Source organism: Lolium perenne, chromosome 3 (assembly GCF_019359855.2).
Source record: "Lolium perenne isolate Kyuss_39 chromosome 3, Kyuss_2.0, whole genome shotgun sequence".
NCBI lineage: Eukaryota > Viridiplantae > Streptophyta > Magnoliopsida > Poales > Poaceae > Lolium > Lolium perenne.
Genome location: NC_067246.2, coordinates 225048923 through 225064164, shown reverse-complemented (window position 1 = coordinate 225064164; position 15242 = coordinate 225048923). Strand labels below are relative to the sequence as shown.

The 15242-nt window shown below is 48.2% G+C and overlaps 1 protein-coding gene across 1 annotated transcript; it reads right to left on the bottom strand.

Annotated features, from left to right (window-relative positions):
- Positions 1-2310: 2310 nt before the first annotated feature.
- Positions 2311-4242, bottom strand: LOC127343516 (high-affinity nitrate transporter 2.3). The gene has a single exon (XM_051369644.1). The coding sequence runs from the start codon at positions 4020-4022 to the stop codon at positions 2478-2480; it is 1545 nt and encodes a 514-aa protein (XP_051225604.1). The 5' UTR covers positions 4023-4242; the 3' UTR covers positions 2311-2477.
- Positions 4243-15242: the final 11000 nt, after the last annotated feature.

Here is a 15242-nt window from a genome sequence, read left to right as displayed (position 1 = left end):
TACTGGCCCTATGCTAGTAATCCCTAATCTAAGGGCCATCGCTGCCCTCGTCGTCGCCGTCCGCGCTGCTGTCGACGCTGCTGCCAGCGACGTCTTCGTCGCTGCTGCTGAAGCCCTTGGCGGGGGCTTCTTCTTCCTCCTCGTCGTCGTCGTCGTCCTCCGACCCGGCGCGGAAGCGCTTCACCGGCGGGTACTCTTCGGAGGAGGTTTCGTCCTCCGATTCGTCCTCCTCGTCGGAGGAGAAGTCCCCGTCCCAGGAGAAGAGGTCGTCGTCGCTCTCCTCCTCCAACTCCCCGTCCACGAGGAAGTGGAGGTCATCCTCCCCGTCGATCAAGGAGTCGTCGTCCTCAGACTTGACGGAGAAGTTCCAGTCCCTCTCGTCCCACCACTCTGGGGCGCGGGCCTCGTACGCCCTTATCGGGTCATACTCCGGCATCGGCTCACTGGAGGAGGAGGACTGGAAAGAGAGACCTAAGGAGACAGAGGAAGAGGAGTCCATGGCAGAGGAAGGGGGTTTTTTCGAGTGCTAATGCAGAGGAAGAGGATGAGGAAGCGAACTGCTCGGATGAGTTTAAATAAAGGGGATATAGTGGAAGGAAATTCAATGCTGTGGCAGTTTCGAGGATGCGGTGCCAAAACTGTCAAATCGTGCAGTGCGGAGAAGTTGAGAAGGCAAGGCATCATGATGAAAGGGCACTGTAGCAGTTCTGCTCTGCAACGCATGACCCGATGAAGGAAAACGGAGTGGTTTTGAAATTATTATTGCCAAAACCAGGGGGCATGTGTTATCACCAGATTTTAGCCAAATCAGAAGATGGGTCGTAATTGAGATGGGCTTGGAGGATACACACATAAAGTGTTTCTGAACCGGCCTCGTGCGAGAATTTGGGCTAGATTGCCCGTGTATCTGTACATTATAGTAGATCACGTTTTAGTTTAGAATTAAGAGATAGAGTTTGGTTCGTACACAGCTTGGTTTATTCCAAAGATAGAAAGTCCACGGACTATAAATATGTACCTAGGGTTATTGAGAAAGGAGGACGATCACGTTCACAACAAACACAATCTAGGCGCATCGCCACCCCTTGTTTCGAGGGTTTCTTCCGGGTAAGCATCATGCTGCCTAGATCGCATCTTACGATCTAGGCAGTATCGGTTTATTCGTTGTCTGGTGTTGCTCGTACCGAAGCCTTGTTGATGGCGAGTAACACTGTTTATCATAGATGTTTTGGGGCTTACATCGATACTTTTCTGATATGTTTGTTTAGTTATGCTGCCCCTCAATATCTAGCTGCCTTTACACCTATCTCGGGTGTAAGGGCAGCATCTTGCTTCATCTTTATTTAGTAGATCTGATCTGTTATGGTTGTTCCTTGTTATTCAAGGTTTAGTTTGATATCTGCATAGTTAGGCCTTGCAAACGGGTTGAATGATCCAGTAGTGCGTAAGGTATGGTTTGCCGATCCAAGAAGGGATGTTCCGGGAATCGACTCCATGTTGGTTTTTAGCCCTCCTCTAGGACTAGTTTTCTGTTATCTTTCGTATCTGTCAGGCTCAACTACGTGTAGGACGTTCCGGTTATGCGGTGAAAGCCCTAAACTGTCGTAGATCGATTTAACTTGGTATTGACGAAGCAGGAAACCCATGTTATCATAAGATCCAATACGAACCATGGGTTAATCGGCTCTTTGAGCCGATTCACAGGGTAACCTGAGAGCCGATCGAGGCTCATTTAATGTTTACGTGTCTGTCATGCAGGAAACTAATCGAAACAATCCAACACCTTCCTGACCAGGTATAGGTCAGGTGGCACGCCCTTGCAACCGCCAGGACGTGTGCTGGAGCATTGCGGGCCGTCACCCGAGTGACCAGGGCCCACCAGCAGTCCTGGGAGCCTCCCGGCTCTCCGTGTTGCTCGTCGCTGCTCGCCGGTGGGTTTTGGCAGGCAACAGGAACTACAGAAATGATATGATTTTTAATAAGATTGAAACTCATTTTTTACAACATGACTACCCACAGGACCTCAAAGTGGTCTTTTCTTCTTCTGGATACGCAGCGAGCGTCTATCAAATCTGGATGCAACCATTTTGAGACGGTTGCCCGGACTATCTACAAGCAGGGTGGCCGACGACTTACTAGAAGACAACCGTTTAAATGCACTTTGTTTTTAGTTCGCTGCTTGATTTTTATGTACACCCCGCCGTGAGATGTAAAACTATACCTATAAACTTATGAATAATGCACTAAATAAATATGTACATCGTTTGGATGCAGAAACCAGGGCTTTGCTCCCTATTTCCAAAAAAAACATACCACAAAACAAACTCTATATTTCACAACCATGTATAAACAGCAAGAACAAACCAAGTGTCAAGCGTGCCAGAAGCAAACGTAGAAGAAACCAACGTACATGTAGGAACCCCGGCCGTGCGGCGAGACACAAAATTAACGAAGTGTGTGATGGGATGTATTTTTGTTCACACGTTGGCGGGCGACGCATCGACGGGGACGGTGTGCCTTGACTGGCTGCCCGACGCCGATTTCCGGCCGCCCTCGCGCACGCTGTTCTCGGCGAAACGCGCGGTGGAAGCGTTGTAGCCTTTCTGCCTCTCCTGCTCGGTCCACTCCTGGCTGTAGTACTCCTCCGCCGTCGCCCCCGGCTTTGGGCCGACGAACATGCCACCCCACTGCGGGAAGTAGATGAGCGTGATGGGCAGCGTGCAGGCGATGATCATGAGCCCCATGTACAAGATCCCCGTCTCCGTCTTGTACTTGCCGCCGCGGAAGAATATGACCTGCGTCAGCACGGCGCCGACGTTGCCGCCGCCGCCTGTCATGCCGGAAATTAGGCCCAGGGACCTCCGCGACACGAACGGCACGATGCCAAAGGTGAGCCCGCAGGCCGCCTGCACGAAGAAGGAAAAGAGCATCATGACGGCCACGGAGGCGGCGAAGGAGTAGTCGACGACGCCGAGCACAACGCACAGGACTCCGCCGATGGTCTGCACGATCCACAGCCCCCACAGCCTGCCGCGCATGCCGAACCTGTCCGAGAGCCAGTCGGACAGGAGCCCCCCGCCGGGACGGGAGATGATGTTGGCCATCCCGAAGCTGGCGGCGATAAGCCCGGCGGTATGGAGGTTGACATTGAAGCGGTCGTAGAAGTACTGCGCCACGATGTTGTCGACGGCGAGCTCAACGCCGAAGCAGTAGCCGTAGGTGAGCGCCAGGATCCAGGCGCGGTAGTTGGTGACCGCGTGGCGCAGCACGTTGGCGAAGCTGTCCTTGTGCATATCCCCGGCCTTGTGGAGCTTGCGGTAGTTGCCGTCCGGCATGTCCTGCCCAAACGCCAGCACGGCGATGGCCGAGAACGTCTGCATGACGCCCGGGATGAAGAAGGCGACGCGCCAAGCCGTGAACGGCGTGCTCCCGATCTTCTTGACGGCCTCGAACACCAGCGGCATGAGGAGCTGCACGGCGCCCCCGCCGAGGTTTCCCCAGCCGCCGGCGACGCCGTTGGCCAGCCCCACCTTGGGCGGCGAGAACATGGAGCTCATCCAGAACTGCGTCGACACGAAGGAGGCGAGCGAGAAGCCCGTGAAGAAGCGCACGAGCAGGAAGGACGACGGCCCGGTGATGATGGAGGAGCAGTACACCGCGGGGGTGGTGAGCAGTATGATCGCCGCCGACGACAGGCGTGGCCCGACCAGGTCGCAGGCCGTGCCCATTGCGACACGGGCGAACACGGCGCCGGACACGGAGGCGATCCCGGCGTTGCCGATGTCCTTGGCCGTGAGGCCGAGCGTGTCCCGGATGAGCGGCAGCAGCGGCGGCGCGGCGAAGGTGGAGACGAAGCAGCAGAAGAAGGAGAACCACGAGAGGTGGAAGGCACTCATGTGCGGCCTCACGAAGGAGAAGAGCCAGAACTCCGTGGCCTTGTTGTCGGAGTCCACCGGGATCCTGAACGTGGTCTTGGACGCCGGCTCCACCTCCATTGCTGCAGGCTTGGACTGTCGCTCCATCTCTCTGGCTACCTTGCTGCTACAGCTTTGTTGGGAACTCCGGCTGTAATATTGTACGTGCCGGTGCTGGTAGTACGGAACCTCAGGGGAACGCCGTGTTTATATAGGACAGCCGCAGAGCGGCGCTCTATGCGCTCCGGACGCAGCGCAGCGCGCGCGACGATTGAGAACGGCGAGAGGGCAGAGGAGGGACGAATAAAGATTTGGCTGCCGATCTTATGGTGTCAGTGGAAGGCCGGCACCGCCGCGCGTCGAGGCCGATGCGGGGTTTTGTTGGGGAGCTGCTCTGGTACATTGCTGTCGCTGTAAGGTTGAGGTTGAGGGAGATGGTGACTTCTGAGGCTCTGACTTTGGAGGCAACTTGAGTTCCTCGGGTAGTGGAACTGCTTCAGCAACCCCACGAAGCGAAATATCATTGGCGAATGGCGATTTTTGTGTCCGAAAAGCAGTACGCGCCGCCATGTAACGATCTCTTCAGTGCCGCCGTACGGGGAGCATGTACTCGTGTATATATCTACTAGTACTAGGTGAGCATACGGAATACTCTCCGCTTTATGCAGTCTCTGGGAGGTGCTTACAGGAGTAGGGTGTGCGTGCGTTTATAGAAGTGCGTGTATGTATGTATATGTGAGCATCTACGATTGTACCATGTTTTGTAAAAAAAAAAACTCCACTTTACGGCAGCGTGTTTCATTTTTTTTTTCCGAAGGAAAACATAGAGAGCATACATCTGAGCCATCTGTCTTCCTCGAAGGTTTACAAATTCAAGGAGAATTACGACATGACCATACAACTTGAACCTTGTTGAAAGAATAAAAGTAAAACTTGTAAATCGTGAATAAGTGTACTACTCGTTCCGTTGTTTCCTGATTGTCAAACAGTGGTATAGTTGATCCTGATAGCTAGCCGCTGTTTCTACAACTCGCGCCAGTGGACGAACAAATAAAGATACTAAAATGAAATCCAACATTGAAAGTGCATTTGAAAAGATCATCAGTGGCCTGCCTACCACAGTTAAGGTTACATTTGAAAGGATCAACCTATCACAACTAAGACTGCAGCAAAACGACACCAGCATATCTATTGTTTCCAAAGACAGACAGACAAACAAAATCCTACTCTACTACTACTACAAGTATCCGGCTGGAATTAATAATGTTTTTGGGAAAGTAATATTCCTCCGAATGATTGGAAATCATCTATTACTAGGTTGGAAACCAATAATGCTGGGTCTACGGACAAACTGTTACGGGAATCAACTTACGGACATGCGTGGCCTGCTGCTGTTCTACCGGACTGAATTCTCATGGGCCCACAGCGTGACTCTACCCAATTGATGGATGCCACGGATGCTTCCGTAAGAGCATTACTCGTTGGAAACTGCGCCTATTGTTGCTCGAACGGACAAGCGGGAAACACTCAGGACGGTTTCGGATTTACATAGAACTCAGTCCATGTACGTAGATGCAACAAGACAAATACAAAATATCTTCGCTATGCATATGACAAACATATCACTCTGCATTCGTGCATATCCAATATATTGACCAACCTGTTGTCTACTCGTGGGGTTTATGTGACTTCAGTTGTCATGAGTACCGTACATCATCATGAGCAACGAGTGACGATTGAGTATTATGATATCTATCATGTAGTCCTGATATCTATCATGTAGTCCTCACGGCTGGCATAGAACCCGAGACCCGAGCCCCGAACCTGAATTACTTGGACCCGAAACCGAAATACACGAAACCCAAAAATTCGGGTGTCAAAATGGGTGGCAACTCGAGAAACCCGAATTGAATTCAGAAATTTCAGGTGTATGCATCGGCCCCGGACAGACCGTTTAACCCGAGTTGGTATGAAACACCAGCGCCCGAGGCTAGCAGCTCAATAGGCCCAACTCCTGCTTCATCTAAGAGCATGTCTAACAGGTCCCGTATTTTTTCGACCCGTAAAACGCGAGTAGAGGGCCCTGTATCCGGTTTTCACGGGCTGAAAACTCGGACGAGCTAGCAGAACCCGTATCCCCACCCCGTAAAACAGAATATTTCTGTTTTACGGGGTGGGGATACGGGTTCTGCTAGCTCGTCCGAGTTTCCAGCCCCTCAAAACAGGGTTTTAGACAGCAATTTGCACAACAATTTCACATCAAACATAGCACATCCAAAATATGTGATGCATAATTCATAGTTTTAACATCACAATGCGATCATAGGCAATGTTCAAGCCACGAAAGTTCCCAAATGTGATCAACCATCAACGAGTCCATCGCCACCGGCGCCACCACTCGCCGGAGACTCACCTTGAGCACGAGCTTGACGTGCAGCCTTCTTCCTCGCAATGATGTCCGCCTTGGTCTCGTTCCACCACGCCAGCTGATCCTCGTCCATGCCGTCGGTGCGCATCATCATGATTTCCCTCTCCTCGGCCAAGAGCTCCTTCATGGCCTTGGCTTCTTTGGTTGCGATCATCTTCATGTCAAGCTCGGCCTTCAACTTGGCATCTTCCCGTCTTGCTTGCACATTGGCAAGCTTCACCTCCTTCTTCTTGTCGGTGATGAGGAGCTTGGTCTCCAACGTCTTCATCGTCAATGCCTCCTTGGACTTCATGAGTTGATCCAACTTCTCCCGGAAGCTAGCTGCTTCGAGTTCTACCTTGGCCCTCTCCTTGGCCTTCTTGTTGCCCTCGGGCTTGCCGGTGTTTCTCCCACTCATGTCCTCCGCTTCATCATCCATGGTGAGCAGTGCCTCCTTCTTGCACTTTGGCTCGTTGTCCCGCAACATCCACTTGGGAAGATGTTGAAGGATGGAAAAGCAATGATGAAATTGAAATTCCTTGTTCTTCGAGCCGGCCATGTCCTTGTACTGTTGTTGAGCATACTTGGGCTGCACAACAATAGTATGAGATGTTTCCACATCATCAACACACAATATGGATAGCATGTGATGTTTCCATATCATCAACACAAGGAAAACTTACATAGTCCTCCGGCACGCATCCACTAGGGGGTTGTCGGCAACTTGATCCATGGCAGCACTCCAACGAGAACAAGCCGGTTTGATGATGTTCCATCGGCCTTCAAGGGAGCGGTAGGATCTGTCCGCCATGCTCTTCGTGCGAGGCTTCAGCTGGTGGTACAGATCCTCAATGCGCTGCCAATAGCGTTTGCCGCCTTGGTCCACTCCGGTGCACGCATCCATCCCCACCTTGCTCCAAGCATGGACCAAGATGGCGTCTTCGATCTCGCTGTAGTTCGCCGTGCGTGGCTTCGGCGTTGATACGCGTACAGCACGCGTCCGTTGGGAACCCCAAGAGGAAGGTGTGATGCGTACAGCAGCAAGTTTTCCCTCAGTAAGAAACCAAGGTTTATCGAATGTAATGTCCCAGGTTTTGAGACGATCGAGGGGTAGATTTTAGAAAGGGATGTGCATTGCATGGTAAATTACGGGGAAATTTCGCGCTTTTAAAACAAAACTGCATCGAAGGGGGACAGGTTTCTCTCTCGACACCTTACAGGGTTAGGGTTTCGAGAGTGCGATGAACTTGTTCCTACTTGTCTAAATTAGGGTTTTGAGAAGAGAGCAGTGATAATTTCATTGAAATCTTAAGTTGTATGATTGAATTACAAGTCAAGTGGTATGTTTGAATTCAAACCAAATTTGAATTTGAATTTCAAATTCAAACATCAAACAATCATCACATAATTCAAATTTGAGATAATTTCACAAACAATTACCATTAAGCAATAATATAAGTAATACAATTATTACATTAAGCTCAATAAGGAAAACTTGGGCTTTATTGATCATCACACACATAATACATTGTCTTTACAATATTCAGATTTGAATTATGGAATCACAACATATTACAAGAATTGGACAAAATGGAAAATGAAAAGAAAAGAAAAGAAAAGTACAATTTAATGTTCTATCCTAACACTACAAGCTAATCTTCATTTAGCCTTGTACTTGATGATCTCCATGATCCTTGGAGCATCAGGTTGTTTCCCTGCACACAAACACAAAGCAAATAAAAACAAGTGTTATGCCAAGTGGCATAGCCACTTGGCAGGTTAGCAAACAAATGAAATGAAGTGGACATGCTCAAGTCTCTGCCGAGCAGATCCATGCCACAGATAGGATCAAGTCCAAGTGCACAGCACTTGCACACACACACAACCAGGCTGCACACAAGGTTGTGTGCATGTGTAACAACACACACACACCAGAGTGAGTCACCACAAGCTGCAGGTGGTGCTGTTGACCAACAAGAGTAAGCCAGAAGCATATAAAAGCTTTTCACAGCCAAACCCTAGCCATTTGATTCAACCATCGGCAGAACTGAACTGGTAAGCCACCAAGAACACCAAGAACACCAAGAACAGCTAGAACAGATAGAACAGCCTCACTTTTCAATCTATTCCAGCACACCTCTGAATTAAATCAAGTTTCATCAAGTCACCAGGAGGAGCAGGGCAAGCAAAGCAACCATAAGATCAACACAGAGGCAAACCTCTACACCAACATCACATTCTAGGAGCTGGAGTGAGGTATACCAAGCATCATGGACAAACCAGATGGTTTTGTTCATATATAAGCATATGCATCAAGCACACATAATCAACAGGGTGTGATACCCAAGTTATGTCATCATCTGGCTATTAAGCCATATGGTGCAAGCAAGAGCAGAAAGGCCACTGGTCAATCATCAAAAGGGAACAACAGATATGACAATCATTGCATAACTGAAGAAATCCAGCAAGAGATGAGAGCACAAGTCAGCCTAGTTACACACACTTAGCACCTACAGCTAGATGACCATCAGACCTAGACAGAATATTGTCTATTTGATTTCAACATCAAGAGCCACTGGCAATCCAATAAATGGATCACCCAGAAAGCATTTGGTAAGCAACAGCAAGCCAACAAATAGGGGAGCTACCCTAGGGCAGCACATGACTACTGCCAGGGTCACCTCAAACCCTAGAACAGCCAAACCAACAAGCCAAATACAAATATCATCACCCTGATTGGGTTCAAAGAAGGGCTAGGGTTCCCAACCACTGTTGGCATCCATCTAGCCAAGCCAATCAATTGTAATGATCATCACTGTATCACAGTTCACATCAATTATCCACTCCATCAATAAAGGCAACACAAATTAACAAGTAAATCATGGAACAGACATTTGCTAATGATCCAGAGGATCACTGCAAGCATCAGCTGATGCTTGAGCAAGCACCAGCACTGATCTGTGCCACACACATACACATAAATAGGTAACAGCAATGCACAGGCAACAGGTAGGCAAACCAATACCAGCTGTTAATGATCACATGATCATCAGAGCTTACTATAGCATGCTAGAGCATCACTAAGCAACAGAGCATGGACTAGATAATTAATTGGCCACAGGTAATCAACAACTGCTTCACAGATAACTAATAGATGAACTGTAATTGTATCCAGAAGCACATCAAATACATGATGTACCCCAGGATCAAGCCTGACATGAATAGCACACACATATAATTAAACCCTCATCACAACCAAAGCCACTAAGCAATCAAATGGATTTAATTGTAACAAGACAGTAGCCATTAGGCAGTCCCTGAGCATTACAAGATGCTCATGAACAAGCCTATAGGAACACAATTAAGCATCTGGCAAGCTTAGTAATAATAACAGAGCCATAGAAGGGAATTTAAGCAAGAAATGGATAGCACAACAGGAAGGCAAGCTCTGGCATGGCCATGGCGACCATGATCAAGGCTAGTGAGGCAAAGCCGCATGAACAACACAGCAGCACAAGCACCAGCGCAGCAGCCAAGCAGCATACGCACACACAGTGAGCTAGGCGCAGCAGAGCTACTGGAGGAAGAAGAAGAGCAGGCCAGAGTGAGAGAAAGGAGGGGATCGGAAGAGGCGTACCTGGGGCGAGCAGACAACTGCCGCAGCCATGGCGGCCACGGCGGCGCGCGTCGAAAGCACGACGGCACCTGGCCAGGCCAGGCCAGGCTCCGCCTAGCGCCGCAGCGCCCGCACCACGGTGGCGAAGGCCTCGACGGCGCCATCACACCGGAGGCGCCGAAGAGCACCACATCACAGAGAGGGCGACCGCGATGGGGATCGGCGAAGGGAGCGGCTAGGACCAGATCGACGCCGATGATCTGGTGCGCCGTCAAGTGGCGGTGCTGATGCGCCCCATCTCGCCGGCGGCGATGGCCGGAAGCGGCCGGGAAATATCGGAGAAGACGGCGGCGACCACGGCGTCGCCAGAGCTCTAGGGTTAGGGTTAGGACACGGGCGCGAGGTGGTGGGCGAGTGAGCGACCGCTCGGGTCGGTTGGACCCGAGCTGGTTTAGCCCAACCCACTGGGCCACCCTGACAGGTGGGCCCAGGGGCAAAAATGACTTTTCACAATTCAATAAAAACCTGAAACTTTGAAATTCAATAGAAAATTGATAAAAGCTCTAAAAAATAATTAAAAATATGTAAATGGATCAGCATAAAATTCTCTATCTAAATAAAATATCAAAGAGAATTTTTGAAGACAATTAAGAATAGGTCTTAATTTGATGATTTAAATAATGATTTAAAACACACATATTATTTTCAATAATGAAAATAAGTCCATAAATACAATTAGAGTTTAAAAACACCTTGACAACATTTCAAGGTTGTATTTTACCCTAAACAGAGTATCCCTAAATTATTCTTAGTATTAACCTCTCACATGAGATAATAACGACATCGGAAGGGGGGAATCAAACCCTAAAACTGGAATCATGCATAATTGCTTCTTTAACCATTGCCCTTATCGGACAATGATGCTAATTTTCAGAACCAGAGGACAAGGGTCAGTCCACACCATCCAACTGCAAAACTTTGCAGTGTTCAGGCAAGTTCATCACTTGCTCATGTCATTTGAGTATTTTTATCAAAGTACTATGATAATCACTATTGCATAAAAACCAAAACCACTACTTTCATGATTATGAATATGACTATGTGGTGGGCAATGGAACCATGGATTGTGTTGATATGGTGGAGGTTCCATTGCAAGGGTTATATCCATCTAGGATTAAACAACAAATGTCGCCAGTGATTCTTGTGCCGTAATATCCGTGTTAACCATAAGATCCGGAGTGGGACGGAGTAGTCAAAAGTGTTTCCACCTCTCGTTCATCAACGGATGCTCATTACCGGGTGCACATGATCTTGCGAGACTTGATGCAGGGGTGGGAACCCGTAGAAGTCCCAACGGTAATGAGGTCTATGATGGGTTGCATCTGCCGGCGTAGGAATGTATGGTAGAGCCCTGCATTGACGTCGTGGTCGGAGTCCACCCTGAAATCTATGGGAATAATGGGGCCGGCGTGGACCCAGGGTCGGAGTATGCAACAAAGGGTGGGTGTTCGAGGTAGCGGAGGAACATGATTGGCTAGACCTTATACCGGGCCTCACACCGAAGGAAGTGTGGACGGGAAAGCTGCCCGGTTGGCACCAAGGTTAAGATCTCTTATGGGTAAAGCAACACACCTCTGCAGAGTGTAAAGAACTGTGACATGTCACTCCCTTGCTCCTTCGGGATGAGGAACTGCGAACGCGGCCGGAAAGGAGCTCCATGAAGTTCTAGTAAACCGGTGAAGGCTGACGGACATAGCTCTTTGGAATAAAAGCAATCTCTTGAAGAAATGTTTATCAAAACTTGCATTGGTATTGGACTTTTCGGTCTAATATCGTAGATAGAGCATTAAACACCTCTTATCTATAATGAACTTGTTGAGTACGTTCGTACTCATACCACTCTTAAATCCCATGCTTAGATTGTCTGAATCATCTGGAGGAGGACTACGACAACAATGAAGGAGCCGAGATCATCGGCTATGAAGAACCAGACCTCTCTGGAGGTATCGAAGGCGTAGACTACCTCATCGTCTACGGATCCGGGGAGGCTTCCGGAGGAGATTAAGCCTAGAGACATTCAGTAGTAGTAGTAGTAACCGAGCAGCCCGAACTCTTAGTATTTAGCTGCTCGAGAAAATAAATGTATAACTTAATGAGACGCTTATATTGTAAGCTAAGTTGGGTTCACCTCGAACCCAGGAGTATTCCTCTTAGGACCCAAGAGGAGCTCCAAGACGACATGTGTATGCTATTTGTAATAATAAATGAATGAGTTATGGACCTGCTATGTTCTGTTGTACTACTCTGAGGGATGTAATATTTGCGGAATGGTACTTCGTGAATGTTATATCAACGACTGGCATACTACAACATGCAGTGGTATGCAGGGTCACCACAGTTGGTATCAGAGCAAAAGCTTTGACCTTAGGTCGGAACCTAGTAAATGGGACCAAACGTTAGGAGTCAAATAGGATTAGTAAAGAATTCTCTAAAAATATGGTGTATATTCAATTGAGAATACAACAATCATATCTTTTAGTGCGATAATTCTTTATTATCTCTATTATGATGTATTATTACTAATCTTATAATCTTTCTATTTCTACAGCCAACATGGCAAGTTCACGTCCCGGACGAAACGTGAAAGTGATGGATTCCACACTGAGTGAATATGAAGGAGGGCTTGCAGATATTCTACGAGCCATGTTACTTGAATTTGGGTGTGATCCCCAGATCCAAGTAAAGAAATACATGTACTACGATGGTACTGTATTGGCCAAGTGTAGGGTAGGACTGCGACTTCCCGAATCTTTGGGAATGAGCGTAGTAATGCCAGCAGGGGAAGCCAGAACTATCAACACAGCCTATCATATAGCCGTTATGAGAGCCATAACCGACATTCGGGAGCATAAGACGAAAGAGCTTATGGGTTCCGAATTCACCCACATTCCTCATAATCAGGAGGAAGAGGATCCCATGCTTAACCACTACAAATATGCAAAACGCAAACCAATAGCAGCTGCAAAATACATGGACAATAGTCGCAACTTCATATCATTACTCTTTCAGTTGAACCATCATCTAACGGGAGCAATTGATACGATGCTAGAGGAGTTTACTGAACCCAAGGAGGAGATTAGGGGGAAAGAATCTATGGAGAATGTGGTGCACACACCAGTTTACTCAGTTGGTGACTATATTAGTATTGATCCACTTGAGCGTGAACCTACACCTGTTACACCTAGGAACTACCTGGGTAGTTCCTATGGGGGATATGAGGGCGGAGAGGAATCCGGAAACAATCAGCGTTCCGAGACTCCTATAGAAAATTCCACGGGTTGGCGTTGGGGATCTGATACGGGAACTCATAGTACTTCAGTGTATTATGACGGAGAGATGAATGATGACGCCACAACCCAGAACCAGAGTTATCCTAGTAATGAAGGAGTTGATGGAGGGAATCCGACACAGGATGAGTCGGGTACGAGTGTTGGAAACACTTATGGTGGAGCTACAGGGGAGTACACCCGATGGGTGGACTATGATGCACTTAACGATCAGTTTGTGAACACTGACTTCTCCCTAGGATCATCATCGGATTCGGATTACCAGCCGACGGGGAGACCTTATGTTCCAGGGTCTATCAGGAGGACGACACGTTCGACCGGATGGAAGCCTGGGATGTACCGGGAGTGAAGATCGACGAGAGTCCACCAAGGGAGGCGAGGCTATAATACACAAGTACCACGTGTATTATAGTATGTAATATTTGTATAAATTTGTACATATACTTTAATAAGTGAGTTTGCATACTCACATCAACTTGAGTATTGTAATAAGACCACTTAAGTATGTATATACATGGTATATGTTTTGTATGATTTGGATTTGCTTCTTGATTTCTGATGTCTACGCCCCCTCCTTTTCCTGTAGACAGTGTTGGGCCTCCAAGAGCAGAGGTTTGTAGAACAGCAGCAAGTTTCCCTCAAGTGGATCACCCAAGGTTTATCGAACTCAGGGAGGAAGAGGTCAAAGATATCCCTCTCATGCAACCCTGCAACCACAAAGCAAGAAGTCTCTTGTGTCCCCAACACACCTAATAGGTGCACTAGTTCGGCGAAGAGATAGTGAAATACAGGTGGTATGAATAAGTATAAGCAGTAGCAACGGCACCAGAAAAGTGCTTTGCCCAGGACAGTAAACAAGCAGTAGTAACGCAGAAGTAGTAACGCAGTGAAACAGTAAACAAGCAGCGATAGCAGTATTTAGGAACAAGGCCTAGGGATCATACTTTCACTAGTGGACACTCTCAACATTGATCACATAACAGAATAGATAAATGCATACTCTACACTCTTGTTGGATGATGAACACCATTGCGTAGGATTACACGAACCCTCAATGCCGGAGTTAACAAGCTCCACAATTCAATGTTCATATTTAAATAACCTTAGAGTGCATGAAAGATCAACACGACTAAACCAAGTACTAACATAGCATGCACACTGTCACCTTCACACTATGTAGGAGGAATAGATCACATCAATACCATCATAGCAATAGTTAACTTCATAATCTACAAGAGATCATAATCATAGCATACGCCAAGTACTAACACGGATGCACACACTGTCACCATTACACCGTGTAGGAGGAATAAAACTACTTTAATAACATCACTAGAGTAGCACATAGATAAATTGTGATACAAAACTCATATGAATCTCAATCATGTAAAGCAGCTCATGAGATTATTGTATTGAGGTACATGGGAGAGAGATGAACCACATAGCTACAGCGGAGCCCTCAAATTTCGGGGTGGATTACTCCCTCCTCATCGTGGAGGCAGCGATGGCGGTGAAGATGGCGGTGGAGACGGCGGTGGAGATGGCTCCGGGGGCAATTCCCCGTCCCGGCAGGGTGCCGGAACAGAGAGTTCTGTCCCCCGAATTGGAGTTTCGCGACGGTGGCGGCGCCCCTGGAGTCTTTCTGGAGTTTCGTCAATTGGTGCTGCGTTTTTAGGTCGAAAGGGGTTTTATAGGCGAAGAGGCGGCGCAGGAGGGCTGACAGGGTGGCCACACTATAGGGGGGCGCGGGCCCCCCCTTGGCCGCGCCGGCCTAGGGTTTGGTGGGCCTGTGCCCCCTCTCCGACTCTTCTTCGGTGTTCTGGAGCCTTCCGGGAAAAATAGGAGGTTTGGCGTTGATTTCGTCCAATTCCGAGAATATTGCCCGAACAGCCTTTCTGGAACCAAAAACAGCAAATGGCCTTTCGGCATCTCGTCAATATGTTAGTTCCAGAAAATGC